This window comes from Corvus cornix, chromosome 17 (genome assembly GCF_000738735.6).
Source record: "Corvus cornix cornix isolate S_Up_H32 chromosome 17, ASM73873v5, whole genome shotgun sequence".
Lineage (NCBI taxonomy): Eukaryota > Metazoa > Chordata > Aves > Passeriformes > Corvidae > Corvus > Corvus cornix.
In genome coordinates, this window is record NC_046346.1 from 10,895,069 (window position 1) to 10,908,724 (window position 13,656).

Sequence of the window (13,656 nt, forward strand, 5' to 3'; positions counted from 1 at the left end):
AGGACTTTAGGTCACAGTGACCTCTTGCTTGAGGCTTCACTCGTGCTGTGTGCATCAGTCTCCACTGTTGTGAGGAGCCTGGAGTCATGATTTACCTGGGAGCTTGAGAAATAGCATCAGAAAGAGCAGATGATAGGAGGATTTGAAGGGTTATGTTTGTGGGGAATGCAGTGGGCAAGGAATATCAGCTGACTCTGGATTAGTTGAGCAGAGGAATACTGGTTACTGTGTTGCTCGTCATGGATTTATCTCATGAATTTGGGGATTTTCAGTTAATGAATACAAAATTCTGTATGAAATCTCTTCTTCATCATGCAGAAATGTACATGGATTGCTGTATAGTAATTCTTGGTATTTACACTGGCATTGCGTAAACTTTTTTTTTGCATTCCTTTTGCTAATTCTCATAAATTTACTGTGCCTAGTAAAATGGAATCAAATATCTTTACAATCCTTTGTCACTGCCTTGTGTCAAATGAATATCTGGTAGCAGTAGAGGTAGTTTAAAAATAATTTATCAGTGTAAACTTAAGAACTGGATAATTTTACCAAATGTTTAAAGCAAACAAAACCACAAGGGTCTTTAGCATACCTTCCATTCAGGTCAGAATTTGCCTGCTGCAAAAGAAACAAAATAAGATTTATCTGAATTTATGTTTAATACTGGAATGATGTTGATTTGTGGTTTGAAATTTTACCATCTCTGCAACTTACCAAGCACATATTTCTTTTTTTCCTTTATATTCTCAGAAGCCACCAAAACCACCTCATGTTCGTCGTGGTCCTTCCAATCTTCAGATCAAGGCACCACGGAGAGACATGAGGCTGAAGACCCGACATGATACCATCAGGGCTGTAGAAGAGCTGGTCGAAGCTGATAAAGTAGAGAAAACAGAGAAATCCATTATCAGGTAGAAATGTTTCAGGCAAGGTACAGTGCTTCCCCCTTTCCCCCGCCAAGACCCATTGAGCGTTGGAGTGAAAATTTTTAGGGCTTTTTGTTGTCTATGTCTGAGGTTATTTTCTTTCTTTGCATGGGTTTGTTCTCAGGCCTGGCCTGATAGCTGCTGATATTGCTAGGCTAGATAGATTTCTTTTTGATGAATGTGCAGAGTCTCTGATTCTGCTGTTTGTATCCCACAGCTGCAGAGGGTTTGAAGCCCTGCGAGGCTGGCTGTATTTCTAATGCACTTAGACACTCTTAATGTTCAGAAGGATTCTCCGTGTCCAGAGGTTTCTGCTTGTAGTTTGTTGTAATAAATGTTAATGTAACAGTATCAATATAATAGTGCTGCTACAAGTGTCTTTGTCTTGGGCCAGGCTTGGAAAGTGATAGCAGTGTCAGTGCTGGTTGTGGGTTGGTGCCACTAAACACAGTGGGCCCAGGCACGCATGTGTATGCAGTTGTGTGTGTTTAACAGCATGTGCTCACTTCTTTCTTACAAGATATCTCATCCCTTATACGGATCTGGTCTTTAACAGAAGGTCTGTTCTTCTATGGTCATGGAAGTGTTTTGATTTGGGAATAAGTGAAGGAAAGTAATATGGATACTGAAAAGTTCAGCAGAGGTTCTTCAGATTTGGAACATGAGGCTTGGGGGTTTTAAGTGTTTGTGTTCTCTTTAGCACTGGCTCAGATGAGCTGATCATAGCATCAGAACTGTGCCTACCTCAGTATTTTGGCTGTCAGTGTTTTCTGAAAGTGTTTTATTGTTTCGCTTTTGCTTGTAACTCATAAACAGGTGGTAACAAGAGAACTTACAAGAGCAATGAAAACATAGACTAGTTACAAATTTAAAGAATGAAAGTAAGAAATGAAATATGGTATTTATCTAAGTCAGAAGATATGCTGACTGTAAACAATATAAGCTTTAAAGGTCCTGTTAGCCTGGTTCCCTTAGGAAGCATATAATGGGCTCAAAGGCAACATACCTTTATATTAAATGGTATGGTTGATATTGTTTGATCTTGATATGAACTTGGCTTGACTTGAAGTCCATTCTGAAAGACTTCTCCTTCAGGAGATTCTTCATAAAAACCTGTCAAAACTGATTTAGGCATCTGTGGTGGCAGAGAAGGCTTGTGATCCCTTGATAGCAAAGTTAGTACTTTGAGCATCTCATCCTTTGTGCTTAATCATGAGTTTTGGTGATCATCATTTGTGTGGTACTATTTAGCATTAGTAGCTACTGTGGTCATTTCAGAGCTGGTAGATAACAAATTGCTTGTAATACAGCATTTTCAGGTGTTTGATTTATTTTAAGAAGTTTTTTATTAAATTCCATTGCCAAGATATTGAATGAAATTCCAAGAGCTTGTAACACACATTTCTTAATCAAGTAAAATTCCTCTGCAAAGAAAATTGCTCTCTTTGAACAGAAAACTTACCTAGTGGGCAGCATAGTTACTTTGATCCTTGATATAAAATCTAACTTCTGTTTTATCAAAGTATTGTGGGATAAAGGAAATGCAGAGATAAGTCCCATTCATTTGCATGATTTTCTGTGACCAAAATAAGTATTAATTACAGTCCCTTGTATTTGCAGCTGGAGAGGAGCAGTGATAGAACCTGACCAAAGCACTGAACCTCCATCCAGTAAAATAAAGGAACCAGAAAAACCTTCATCTATGGAAGCTGAAGACCAGAAAGAACCAGGTAAATAGGACAGCTAATGATACCTTTTTTTTTGGTTTGCTTTTATGGCTGAAGTTGTGCAATTTCTCCCCATACACATTATTTTATTTATTTATTTAGATTAGAGGAAACAGAAAGTGTAGGAGAGATTGTTAGATCATCCTAGTTTTTCAGTGTTCTTATTTCACTATGCCAGCCTTCATGCTTATTAGCCTTCAGAATTTGAAAATAAATTTTAGAGACAAATCTTTGAAATACAGCCTCTGGGAGGAGGCAGATATTGCAGGACAGGATAATCTAAAGGAGGGCATAAAAGAGACAGCTTTCTTTTCAGCCATGCCTTTTCTTTTGTTCTGCAAATACAGGGAAAGTGACTTCCTGCCCCTGAACTAAATGGAACTCTTTTTAGGGCTCACCAGAAAGCTGCAGAAGTTGTTTTTGAAGTTGCTGTGCTTGTGGAACAAAGAACCTATTGTTTCTTTTTTGAGTTCAGAAAAGAAACCAGGAAGTTCTGGTGTGATAAACATTTCAATGTGATAAATTTGTGATAAATATTTCAATGTGATATATTTGCACTTTTGCAAGCTTAATATTTATGGGGTTGGTTGTGCTGCTTGGTGTTTCCCACTCTAGAAGTCTTTGTTCATAATCTTCCAAAATTTCAGCTAACAGGCGTGAAATTTTTCATGTTCAGTGTGTAACATAAACTCCATGGCAAATGGCAAGCAAAAAATTAGTACAGCTGTGGAAAAAGACATGGTTTTGCCAAGATGGAAAACGTAAATTTTCTTTCTACTTTGGTATTAAATAGAAAGTTCAATAGAAATAGTTTTGTAGAAGTGATTTTAAATTTAACAGAAAGCAGTTAGTAGGAGAGGGAAGATGAAGAAAAAATGTTATGTGTTGAATTAGCTGAGGATTTTATTGTTAAACGTATGTATTCGGCACCTGAATTACCATGGATCCTAATCTGGTATTTCCTGACTTTCATCTCTTTGGGCTTCAGTGATACTCATCTACAACTGTGCATGTGATTATTTTAATGTTTTATTTGCAGAAGTGACAGTTTTGTTGCCGGGGAGAAATCTGTTTCCCCTTGGCTGAATTGCTGACTAGAAACACTGACTGGTTGTTCTGCAGAGGAAAGGCTGCTCTGAAAAGAATAATCCGAGGGTGGTTTTTCCATTGCACTGATCAGTTAGTTTGGAAGAAATTTTATTTTTGGTGGAATGCAGCAAAGTGGTGTGTGGTATAGTTCCATAAGTGCCCTGCAGAAGTCCTGAGCAAGGTGCTGTTTGTCCTCTGCAGTGCCCATAAACGAGCGCCAGCTGGCTGTGATCGAAGCCTTCCGCCATGCCTGGAAAGGGTACAAGGAATTTGCCTGGGGCCACGATGAGCTGAAGCCTTTGTCCAAGTCCTACAGCGAGTGGTTTGGACTTGGGCTTACCTTAATTGATGCCTTGGATACCATGTGGATTTTTGGCTTAAAAGAAGGTAATTTTTTTTCCTCTTCCACTTTTTTCCCTCTAGAATAATTCCTTAATTTCTCTTCAGGCAGTGCATGTTCAGAGTTCTTTGAAGGGAATATTTATTACCTGTGGCCTATAAGTGTAGCTTTCCTGTGAGGGTAAATACATACATACATATATATGTATACACAATGTATATGTTTGGTAGAATTTGAGGGAAGTTTTAATAAACTTCCTGGTCTTTGTGTCTGTACTAAAACCCCAGTGCTACCTCTGTGCCATTATACAGCCACTGGAGGCTTTCTGCCCATCACTCTTGGGTAGTTTGCCTGTACGTTCCTTGCTTGTGTTTTATCACACCTAATATCAATATTTCATATATGAATTTAAGAAGGCTGTTTCTGTATGGAATCCATGGGTGGAGAAAGGGAGTGCTCAGTACCTCTTTCCTGAATTGTTTTGCTGTCTATATTTTTGAGAGTTATTTTGGAAATGACCATGTTAGAAAACTTTCAAACAGATTTTAAAAACTAAGCCAAAAAATTTTGCAATTCTGTTGCAAAAAACTTAAATGCTTAATTAGTGTTTAAGACCTTTTTTTCTTGTTGGTTGTTTGGGCTGGTTGGGTTTTTTTTTTTGGTGGTGCAGAGGGTTTTTTTAGTGGTATTTAAAAATTTCTGGAACTGTATCTATTTAAGCATGGTAGATAGCCACCTTTGTAAACTTTTATTAATCTTGCAACTTTTTCTGTCAAGATAGGAAGAACAGAGCTGCCAGTGAGGGTACAATAAATACTCAAAGTATTTTATGGTTCTGTCACTACTACCTTTGAAGTTTATGTAAAGTAATGTGTCATGTGTGTGCAGCTCTAGGCTTGAGCAGGCTGTCTTGAAGTTTCATCAAGTTGTCTGTGTGCTGCTGTTTTTTCCCCCAAAAAAGTTAATTGTGAACTGAGTAGAGCTGTTAAAATAAACTTTTAGTGTTAGAGATGTGTTGAAAACGGGTTCTTGATGAGGGCTTCTTCCTATTTTATATCAGTTCTGCTGATTGCCTTAGGTCCTGGGGTTTCTTCTGATTAACTAATGCTATGTAAATGCAAGTTCTGTTTAAGGCTGCTAGTCTTTCTTATCAGCTGATGAATGCAAAAGCTTCTGTGGCACAGAACTTCGCCTTTGCTGTTGTACTGCTAACAACACTGACAGGGAGATTTTCTGTAATTCTTTTCAATGTGCCTAACATCCTGTATTTGCCCAGCATCCAAGACTGGAGGGCACAAAGGCATCTATTTGCTTTAGAGTTTATCTCCTAAGGAATGCCTTCCATTTCAGGCAAACTGGTTGTTCTGCTGCTTCTCACAAGCAGGAGTTTCTAGAAGCTGTGAGATCACTGAAATAGCTCAGCCTCCAATTGTGAGGGCTAAGCTGACTCACATGCACCATGGAGAGAGACCCTGTGCCAAAGCAGTCATTGAGTGATGCTGCTGCTCAGCTGGTTGATGAACTAAAACAGCTTTTCTTTTAAACTTTTTTTTTTTAGTTAGTAATGTGATAAACAACCATTTTTGTTTTTAGAGAAAAAAAATTGCAACGTCTTGGGATTTTGGGTGTTAGATGCTGAAGCAGGAAGCAGGCTCCTGAGGACATTGCTAGGCTAAAGCTATTAACTGAAAATGTTACCCGTTGTCTTGGTAGGTAACAGCTTTGGTTGAAAAAGATTTAATTAAAATTAGAAGGCTTTGTGGAAGTGTAACTGATTATCTGATAAGTCAAATGGATGGATTTGAAATATTTTAATTTCTGGACTATTTTAATAAAGAATTCCTCTATTTCTTCTTTTCTTAAGCTATTAAGGACTTTCTGTTTCGGTGGCTATTTCTGGCTATGCATCTGTGGTGGGTGCTGAATAAGAATTAAGCCAATGGTAATCAAACTTCTGCCAGCATGTCATAGGTTAGCAAGCATAGTCCCGGAAGGGACGTCCTTGCTAAGGGGTGCTTACAGTTTCCTCTGGGACCTGATAGAATCTATCAGCTGGCCAGTTTGAATATGGACAATTCTCTAAACCACTTAAAGTTGTGACCACCTCTGTGATCCACATTTAAGAATAGGCAAACTCCCCCTCCAAGCTCTCTCTCGTTTCCAGTGCTGGGACAGGTGGCTGCGGGCCCCGTGTGGGGGCCAGCAGGCCCGGCCAGGCCCTGCTTGGGCCAGGCCGGGCCGGGCCACGGCCATCCTGAAGCCATGGACCTGTTCCAGCTGTGGAACCCCCCCCCACTGCCTTGCCGTGGGCAGCCGGAGCAGCTCGGCTCTCCCCCCTCTCCACTTCAATAAGAAAAATTCAACATTCCAGCTGCAAAGCTGCAAGGCCGAGGTGAGATTAACCCTTTTACTGCTGTGAAGAGCTGAAAACCTGAGGGAAGAGAGAGAGGAGATGCTTAAGCTGAAATTCTGTTGTGAAGCTATGATATATCAGAGTATCCTGTTGTAATTTCATGAAGATATGGGGGTGGAGTGTTCAACTCGTAAGCAAAAGCACCTGCGCTGAGATAGGCAGATGCTGACGCAGCTGTAATTTCATGAGAAGTTTGGACAGGGAGAGATGAACCAGATGAGGACTTTTGCTCCAAACGGGAAAGGAGAAAACCTCAGTCCCTAGAGATGAACCAGATGAGGACTTTTGCTCCAAACGGGAAAGGAGAAAACCTCAGTTCCTAGAGATGCTCCCAGAGATAGTCCTAACGATGAAGATGATGAAGACCCTTTGCTCCCAGGGAAGGAGAAGGGCCTCTGTTTTTGTTCCTGAACGGCTCAACCTTAAAATTGTACCCCAAAAAACTTCAAGAGTGGACCCTCGAAAGCAGTTGCGGGAAAAGCTGCAAGTCGGGGGAAAGGACTCACACGCAGGCAGAGAGACTCCTCTTCCTAAATGGACTGAACAATATTTGGAAGTGGGCGGCTGGCTCGTTGTGATAATGTTTTCATAGCATGAGCAAGAAGAGACTTCTCTTTCTAAATGGACTAAACAAGGTTATTATGGAAGTGGTAAACAGACTGAACATCTTAAGGGTTGTCTTTGAACATTGTCAGTGGGAGAAGGGAGGAAGGTGGGGGGAGGAGGAGAGTTCTGAAGGTGGTATAATTTTTTTCCTTCTTTTAGGTCTGTTAATAAACTTCTTTATATTCTTTCAAGTTTGGTGCCTGTTTTGCATTTCTCCTAATTCTTATCTCACAGCAGATAAACAGTAATGAGTATTTTGGACCAAACCACTACACAGCATGTGCTCTTAATTTTGATTTTCCATCTAAAATTATGATCTCTATAGGCAAATATAAGTAACTGTCATGAATATATGGAGTACTCATGTCTCTAGTTGTTGGAACATGCCAGAAGTTCCTAAGTGAACTACCTTTTATGCCTTGCAGAGTTTGAAGAAGCAAGAAAATGGGTAGCAAGTGATTTAGTATTTGATAAAAATGTGGATGTGAACCTGTTTGAGAGCACTATCCGTATTCTGGGTGGCTTGCTGAGCACCTACCACCTCTCTGGAGATAGCCTCTTCCTGGAAAAAGCTGTGAGTGACTGGCTTTACAAATGAAACTTGCTTATGTATTCCATACTGGACAAAGTTGAGGGATGATTCCTCAGAAAGTTAAATGTTGCTGGTTTTTAACAGTATCATATTTAAAGTGGTGGGAAAGGCATTTACCGTTAAGCTTTGAAGCCTTCACCTCTGCTCTCTGTACAAGCTCAATGCCTTGCCCTGTTTGTCACCTGTTCTTATCTGCTCTTCTGCTCATGAATGGCTGACCATCATAAAGCTCATGAAACAAGAGAGGAAATAAATGATTGGCAAAGGGTAATAGTTGTCTTTTGTTGCCCTTTCTGTGTGTCTTAACAGCATCAGCCACCTCATCACATTAGCTAGATCAGCCAGTGACTGCATAATAGGGGTTGCAGCCTCATATGAGGCCTGCAGTGCTAAGGACAAGGTGGGAACTCTGCTCATTACTATGAATAAGTTCATGACTTTTTAAATTTCTTTAATTGCTTGCATCATCTAAAACTAAGCTGCTATTCTATCTTTTTCTATCTGCTTTGTGAAGAAAATCTAATGGGATGTACATGTGTATGTATTTATTTTTGTTTTGTTTGTTGTTTTGTCCTGTGCTCCTGGGTTGTCTTTAGAAAGACATTGGAAACAGGCTTATGCCAGCATTCAAGACCCCCTCCAAGATACCATATTCTGATGTCAACATTGGTCGGGGCACTGCACATCCCCCTCGCTGGACATCTGACAGCACTGTGGCAGAGGTGACCAGCATTCAGCTGGAGTTTAGGGAGCTCTCTCGTCTGACTGGAGATGAGAAATTCAAGGTATGAAAGAATCAGTTGATGTCTCTCTCTTTTTCCATTTCTCTGCAGCTCCACCACTGACTCTCCATTAATACTCAGTCTCAGGAGTCTGTAAGTTATGATAAATAAGTTGTGAAACTCTAGACAAGGGAAGAAAAAGAAACAAAATATTCTGATTGTTTTATTGGATACCAAAAGTACTAGTGGAGATGAGCAATTATTTTTCTTCCTCAGAAACAGCTTTTAACTAAAAAAGTAATTTCTGAGTGTGGTTTCTTGATGCCATTATCTATATGCAGAGAACAAAACTGAAATGTTACCATCCAAGGAACTAAAATTTCACTCAACAGATAAGAGCCTGAAAGCAGGTCACCATATAGGGAAAAGTTCGTTGAAATAAAAATAGTTTCAGAGAAAATAATATTTTCCACTTTTCTTTTTGTCTGCTGATGTTATTTTGAACTGTATCCACAGCTCAGTGTTGAAGAATGCAATAATTTAAAGAACTTCAGCTATTGCTAAATAGATTCATGTAGTTGTTATTTTTGCTGGACTTCTCCTTTACAAATCTGAGTAAATCTTGAGTGCTGTAGTACTGGCTTTTGAGTGGGCTTGCCTTCAAGGAAAGGAAACAGTTATAATTGCTTCAGAGTACTTGAACATACCCAGAACATCATCTTTTGAGAGTCCAAAAGTTTGAAATCTTGAATTTAATATATTGCTCTAGCTGAACTTGATGTCCCTGATGCTAATTTGGGGAAGCAAAGTTACAGATGTGTTACTGGACTATAGTGACTAGACACAGTTCTGTACCTCATTTATACCTATAATTTATATTTGCCATTTTCTTTCTTGTAGAAAGCTGTAGATGAGGTGATGAAGCACGTTCACACCCTCTCAGGGAAAAACGATGGCCTCGTGCCTATGTTCATAAACACCAACAGCGGGCAGTTCACCCACCTGGGGGTCTACACTCTGGGAGCCAGAGCTGACAGCTACTATGAGTATCTGCTCAAGCAGTGGATTCAGGGTGGAAAGAAAGAAAATGAGTAAGTTCTTTACACTTCTCATATTGGTGTGAGAATTAGGTGAGCTGTAAAACTCTGTTGTAGTTTGCTGCTTAAAGAAAAATAATGCATGTGCCCAAGAGTCAGCTGAACTTATCACTGTTTTTAAAAGCAAGCTAAGCATAAAGAGGGACCTTTGGTAACTTGATGAAAGAACATGAGGAGACTTAGTCTCAAAACTCCTTCTCCACAGAAACCTTTTCTTCCACAGGTCATCAAATGTGAGGAGTGTCACAGACAGGAGATGAGAATGAAGTCTTTGCAATAGATATCGAGCATAATTAGACACTTCTGAAATATGTGGGCATTTCCTTTCGACAGTGATATCTGTGTTTGCTCTGGGTTTGTTAGTGAAGGGTGAAAGGAGACAGAAGTTTGATGTTTGTGTTACCTTCTCTTTAATTCCAGCATCCCAGACTGGCTGGGGTTGGAAAAGATCTTAAAGCCCATCCTGTCCCACCCTTGCCAAGGGCAGGGACACATTCCACTAGACCAGGTTGCTCCAGGCCCTGTCCAACCTGGCCTGGGACACTTCCAGGGATGGGGCAGCCACAGCTTCTCTGGGCAACCTGTGCCAGGGCCTCCCCACCCTCACAGGGAAGAATTTCTTCTTTATATCCAATATCAATCTACTTACTTTCAGTTTAAAGACCCTTGCTCTATCACTACATGCCCTTGTAAAAAGTCCCTCTACAAGTCTCGTATGTTTCTGTTATCTGTACTGCATTAGTGGAAGAGTGTTTGCAAGGAGGAGTTAAAGATGTTGGAAAAGCGGCTTTCCTTCAAGACAAGTCTGCACATAAGCTAATTATGTTAGACTTGTTAATTTCAAGGAGTTTAATGCAGACAGAGGAAAAACGTGCCTCTTGGAGGCATTTCTGTGTGCCAGAGCAGATGCCTTTCTACAAACAAAGCTTTCATCACTGCTCTTTCCAAGCCTTACCTCACTGTAAATGGAGAACCGGTGTCTTTGGGACCACAATGGCATTTTGTGAGCCTCACAGTGGTATTAATACACAGGTTGTTTTCCATATTGAAAGTATGTAAAATCAAGGAAAAATCAAATTAAATAATGTGAAACAATGTTTCACAATGAGAGAGGTCAACTGGAAAAGATTGCTCAAGCTCTTTGAATCTCCATCTTTGGATGGGGGTACGAAAAAATTGCTTGAATAACCACTCAGACAACCTGATGTGTCTGAGTCTGCCTCAGAGCAGAGGGTTGAAGTAAAGACCTCCCAGAGGTCCTTCCCAGCCTAGATTTTTTGTGATTTCAATAACTCTGCTTCCAAGGATTTTTGAAATAAAATCTGGTTATTGTCTAGAAACAGTTGCAGGTGCTTTCTTTAATATTTGAAAAAGTAGTAAAGTATTATTATTTACTTTGCAAGTAAACCCAGTATTGCTACATGGTAGTGATAACCAATTAATGTCATGTTGATGGTTACTGAGGGGGTTTTTTAAGTTTTCACGTTTAATTAAATATTATTCTTTCGACTGAAGTAACAGTCACCTAAAAGATTGTGCTGAACATCAGCTATGATCAAACATGTTCTGACTGCGCGCATGTGAGGCAACTGGGAATGATTTTTTTCACAGGCTGTTGGAAGACTATATGAGAGCCATAGAAGGAGTGAAAAAGCATCTTCTTCAGAGATCAGAACCCAAGAAGCTTACTTTTGTAGGAGAGCTTGCTCATGGCCATTTCAGTGCCAAGATGGTAAGAAATACAACTGCAAAAGAAAACAGAAAAACCATTACAAAGTTTAAGTAAAACCCAACACAGAGGCAAATGCAAAGCTTTTCCCTCTCCAAAGCAAAAAAAACCCCCAAACCACCAAAAACCCAAACCCCAAGACTATATATATGTGCACATCTGTCCAGTGTGATGGCAGTAATGAGTAACTGGCTTGTAGATACTAACCACATGTGCAAACCGGGGGCCTTTTCTGCGAGTTACTCTAGCAAACCCATTTTGTTCCTTCAACACCAAACATTTTGGTGCTGGAATTAAATTTTCTTTCTGTTTTTTTCTTTTTTTCTGTTCTGGTCATAAAATTCCAGTGTCTGAAATTGTTGAGACAATACCTATTTTATGTATTACTCATTTTCCATAATTCAAAAATACATGTAGACACTTGCACACCTGTGTTTTCAGATTTGCCTTCAAAAGCAGCATGTCATCTAATATTGTATTATGGGGTTAAAAAAAAAATTAATCATTTTTGAGGTTTCTGTCTAGTAATAACATCTTTTTATTTTCCTACCTGGAAGATTCTTGAGTAAAACAGTATGCTGTTTGCTGAAGGGAAAATTGATTGATCTTAACCCTCTGCTCCTAATTTGTGCATTTTAAGATCTTTCAGTTAAAAAACTCATGCAAGTACAGGTATTGTATATGTGTGTGGCTTGTCTGAAAGACAAGTGATGTATTATTAATATATGTATAGCCTTTCCTGATGTAGTATTTTTAAGATACTCAGTTCTAGTTTTCAGCATGTGCTTCTTGGATCTGAATTTCCCAAAAACTTTCCAAAAAACCTGCTGTAAGACCAGAGTTTGGGTTTTGGGTAGAGGGCGCTGCCCCATCCCAAGATAGGACAGAATTGAATTGAGACAGATAAGATTTGGCTTAGGTGTCTGTACGTGTCAGAACACTTTCTTCTGTTTCAGGGAGTCAGAATTTTGGTTTTAATCCATTATTATTGGGTGAAAGGCTGGACAGGTTTCTTACCCTGGCCAGCTGGAAAAATGGGGGGTGTTTGGCTACTGTGTCTGTGCTGACTTCTACAACCCTCAACTTCCCTTAAGGACTGGACAAAGCTTTCAAAGGTCCGTACAGGGGCATCAGAGTGGTTTTATTATGTTTTTGGGTGATGAGACCTGAGCTTTGATTCTGAATGCTGAGAATCATTAGAGATCCCATATGTGACATTAATCTGCAGTGCTTACTTTCTTGTATCAATGGTAGATTAGCTCCAGAATGAGGACAGCCAAACCTTTAGGTGGTTCTGTTGACCCCTTGCATGAGCTGGTATGACATACATGCTTCTGGTAAACCAAAAGACACTCTCCTTCCCTTCAACATGACCTGAGACCTTCTTTTCAGAAACTTGTCATAAAAATGCATTCTTGTACATTTTTAAAATTAATGGTTTCTGTAATACTGCTGCCTGCCTCATGCTACATTACATGAGATTGTTAAAAAGTTACCCTCAAGTTGTTGGTACCAGAAATGTGTTTTGAAGAAGAGAAATAATAAAAAAATTAAAAAGACAAAGGTACACTCACGTCCTCCCTACCTCCCCTTGCTGCTTGACGTGTAACTTCTCAGTAAGAGTTGTTTTGTCTTGCAGGATCACTTGGTTTGCTTCTTGCCAGGTACTTTAGCACTGGGAGCTCACAATGGACTGGCTGCTGATCATATGAAATTGGCTGAAGCCCTTATAGAAACCTGCTACCAGATGTATGCTCAAGTAGAGACAGGCCTGAGCCCAGAGATTGTACACTTCAACCTCCATGCACAGAAGGGCCACAAGGATGTGGAAATCAAGGTGAGCAGATAGCTGGCCTGAACTCCAATTCCATGATTTCTCCATAGCTCTATTCTGCTGTTGAACTCCTGGCCAGATATTAGGGATGGGGTTTGTTGTGGAGCAGTTAATTCTTTTGCTGCCTTGCCTTCTAGCTTTACCCTAGGCTTTGGTTTTAGTTAACCCAGAAGTATATTTAGAAGCTGACTTATGTGTAGCTAACTCTTAGGAGCAGATGGAGATGGGAATAATTATTTTTCTCCCTGCATGTATCCTTGACGAAATTTCCTGTCTGAAATACTCTTGCCATTTTTTCTCTTGCAGCCTGCAGACAGGCACAACTTACTGCGACCAGAAACTGTGGAAAGCCTTTTTTATATGTACAGATTCACTGGTGATAAGAAATACCAAGACTGGGGCTGGGAAATCTTGCAGAATTTCAACAGATATACCCGGGTAAGGCCAGCTTATAGTGACCTTGTTCTGTCAGGACTGTATTTGCTCACTTGCTTTGTAACACCAACTTTGAAAACACACTATGTTTCATCAGATAACTGGGGGGGAATTTGTAAGTATATACAGAAAAATCGTTTTCTTAC

At 39.9% G+C, this 13,656-nt stretch overlaps 1 protein-coding gene across 2 annotated transcripts in view; it reads left to right on the forward strand.

The window, feature by feature from the left end:
* The window catches only part of UAP1L1 (UDP-N-acetylglucosamine pyrophosphorylase 1 like 1), a 40,654-nt gene that overhangs the window by 24,298 nt on the left and 2,700 nt on the right, over positions 1 to 13,656 (forward strand). For both annotated transcript variants that reach the window (XM_039561566.1, XM_039561567.1), the window contains exons 11-19: positions 751 to 911; positions 2,547 to 2,656; positions 3,944 to 4,129; positions 7,527 to 7,675; positions 8,290 to 8,478; positions 9,316 to 9,506; positions 11,124 to 11,244; positions 12,881 to 13,078; positions 13,382 to 13,513. In XM_039561566.1, the coding sequence (XP_039417500.1) occupies positions 751 to 911; positions 2,547 to 2,656; positions 3,944 to 4,129; positions 7,527 to 7,675; positions 8,290 to 8,478; positions 9,316 to 9,506; positions 11,124 to 11,244; positions 12,881 to 13,078; positions 13,382 to 13,513 (1,437 nt within the window). The remainder of the gene's footprint in view (positions 1 to 750; positions 912 to 2,546; positions 2,657 to 3,943; positions 4,130 to 7,526; positions 7,676 to 8,289; positions 8,479 to 9,315; positions 9,507 to 11,123; positions 11,245 to 12,880; positions 13,079 to 13,381; positions 13,514 to 13,656) is intronic.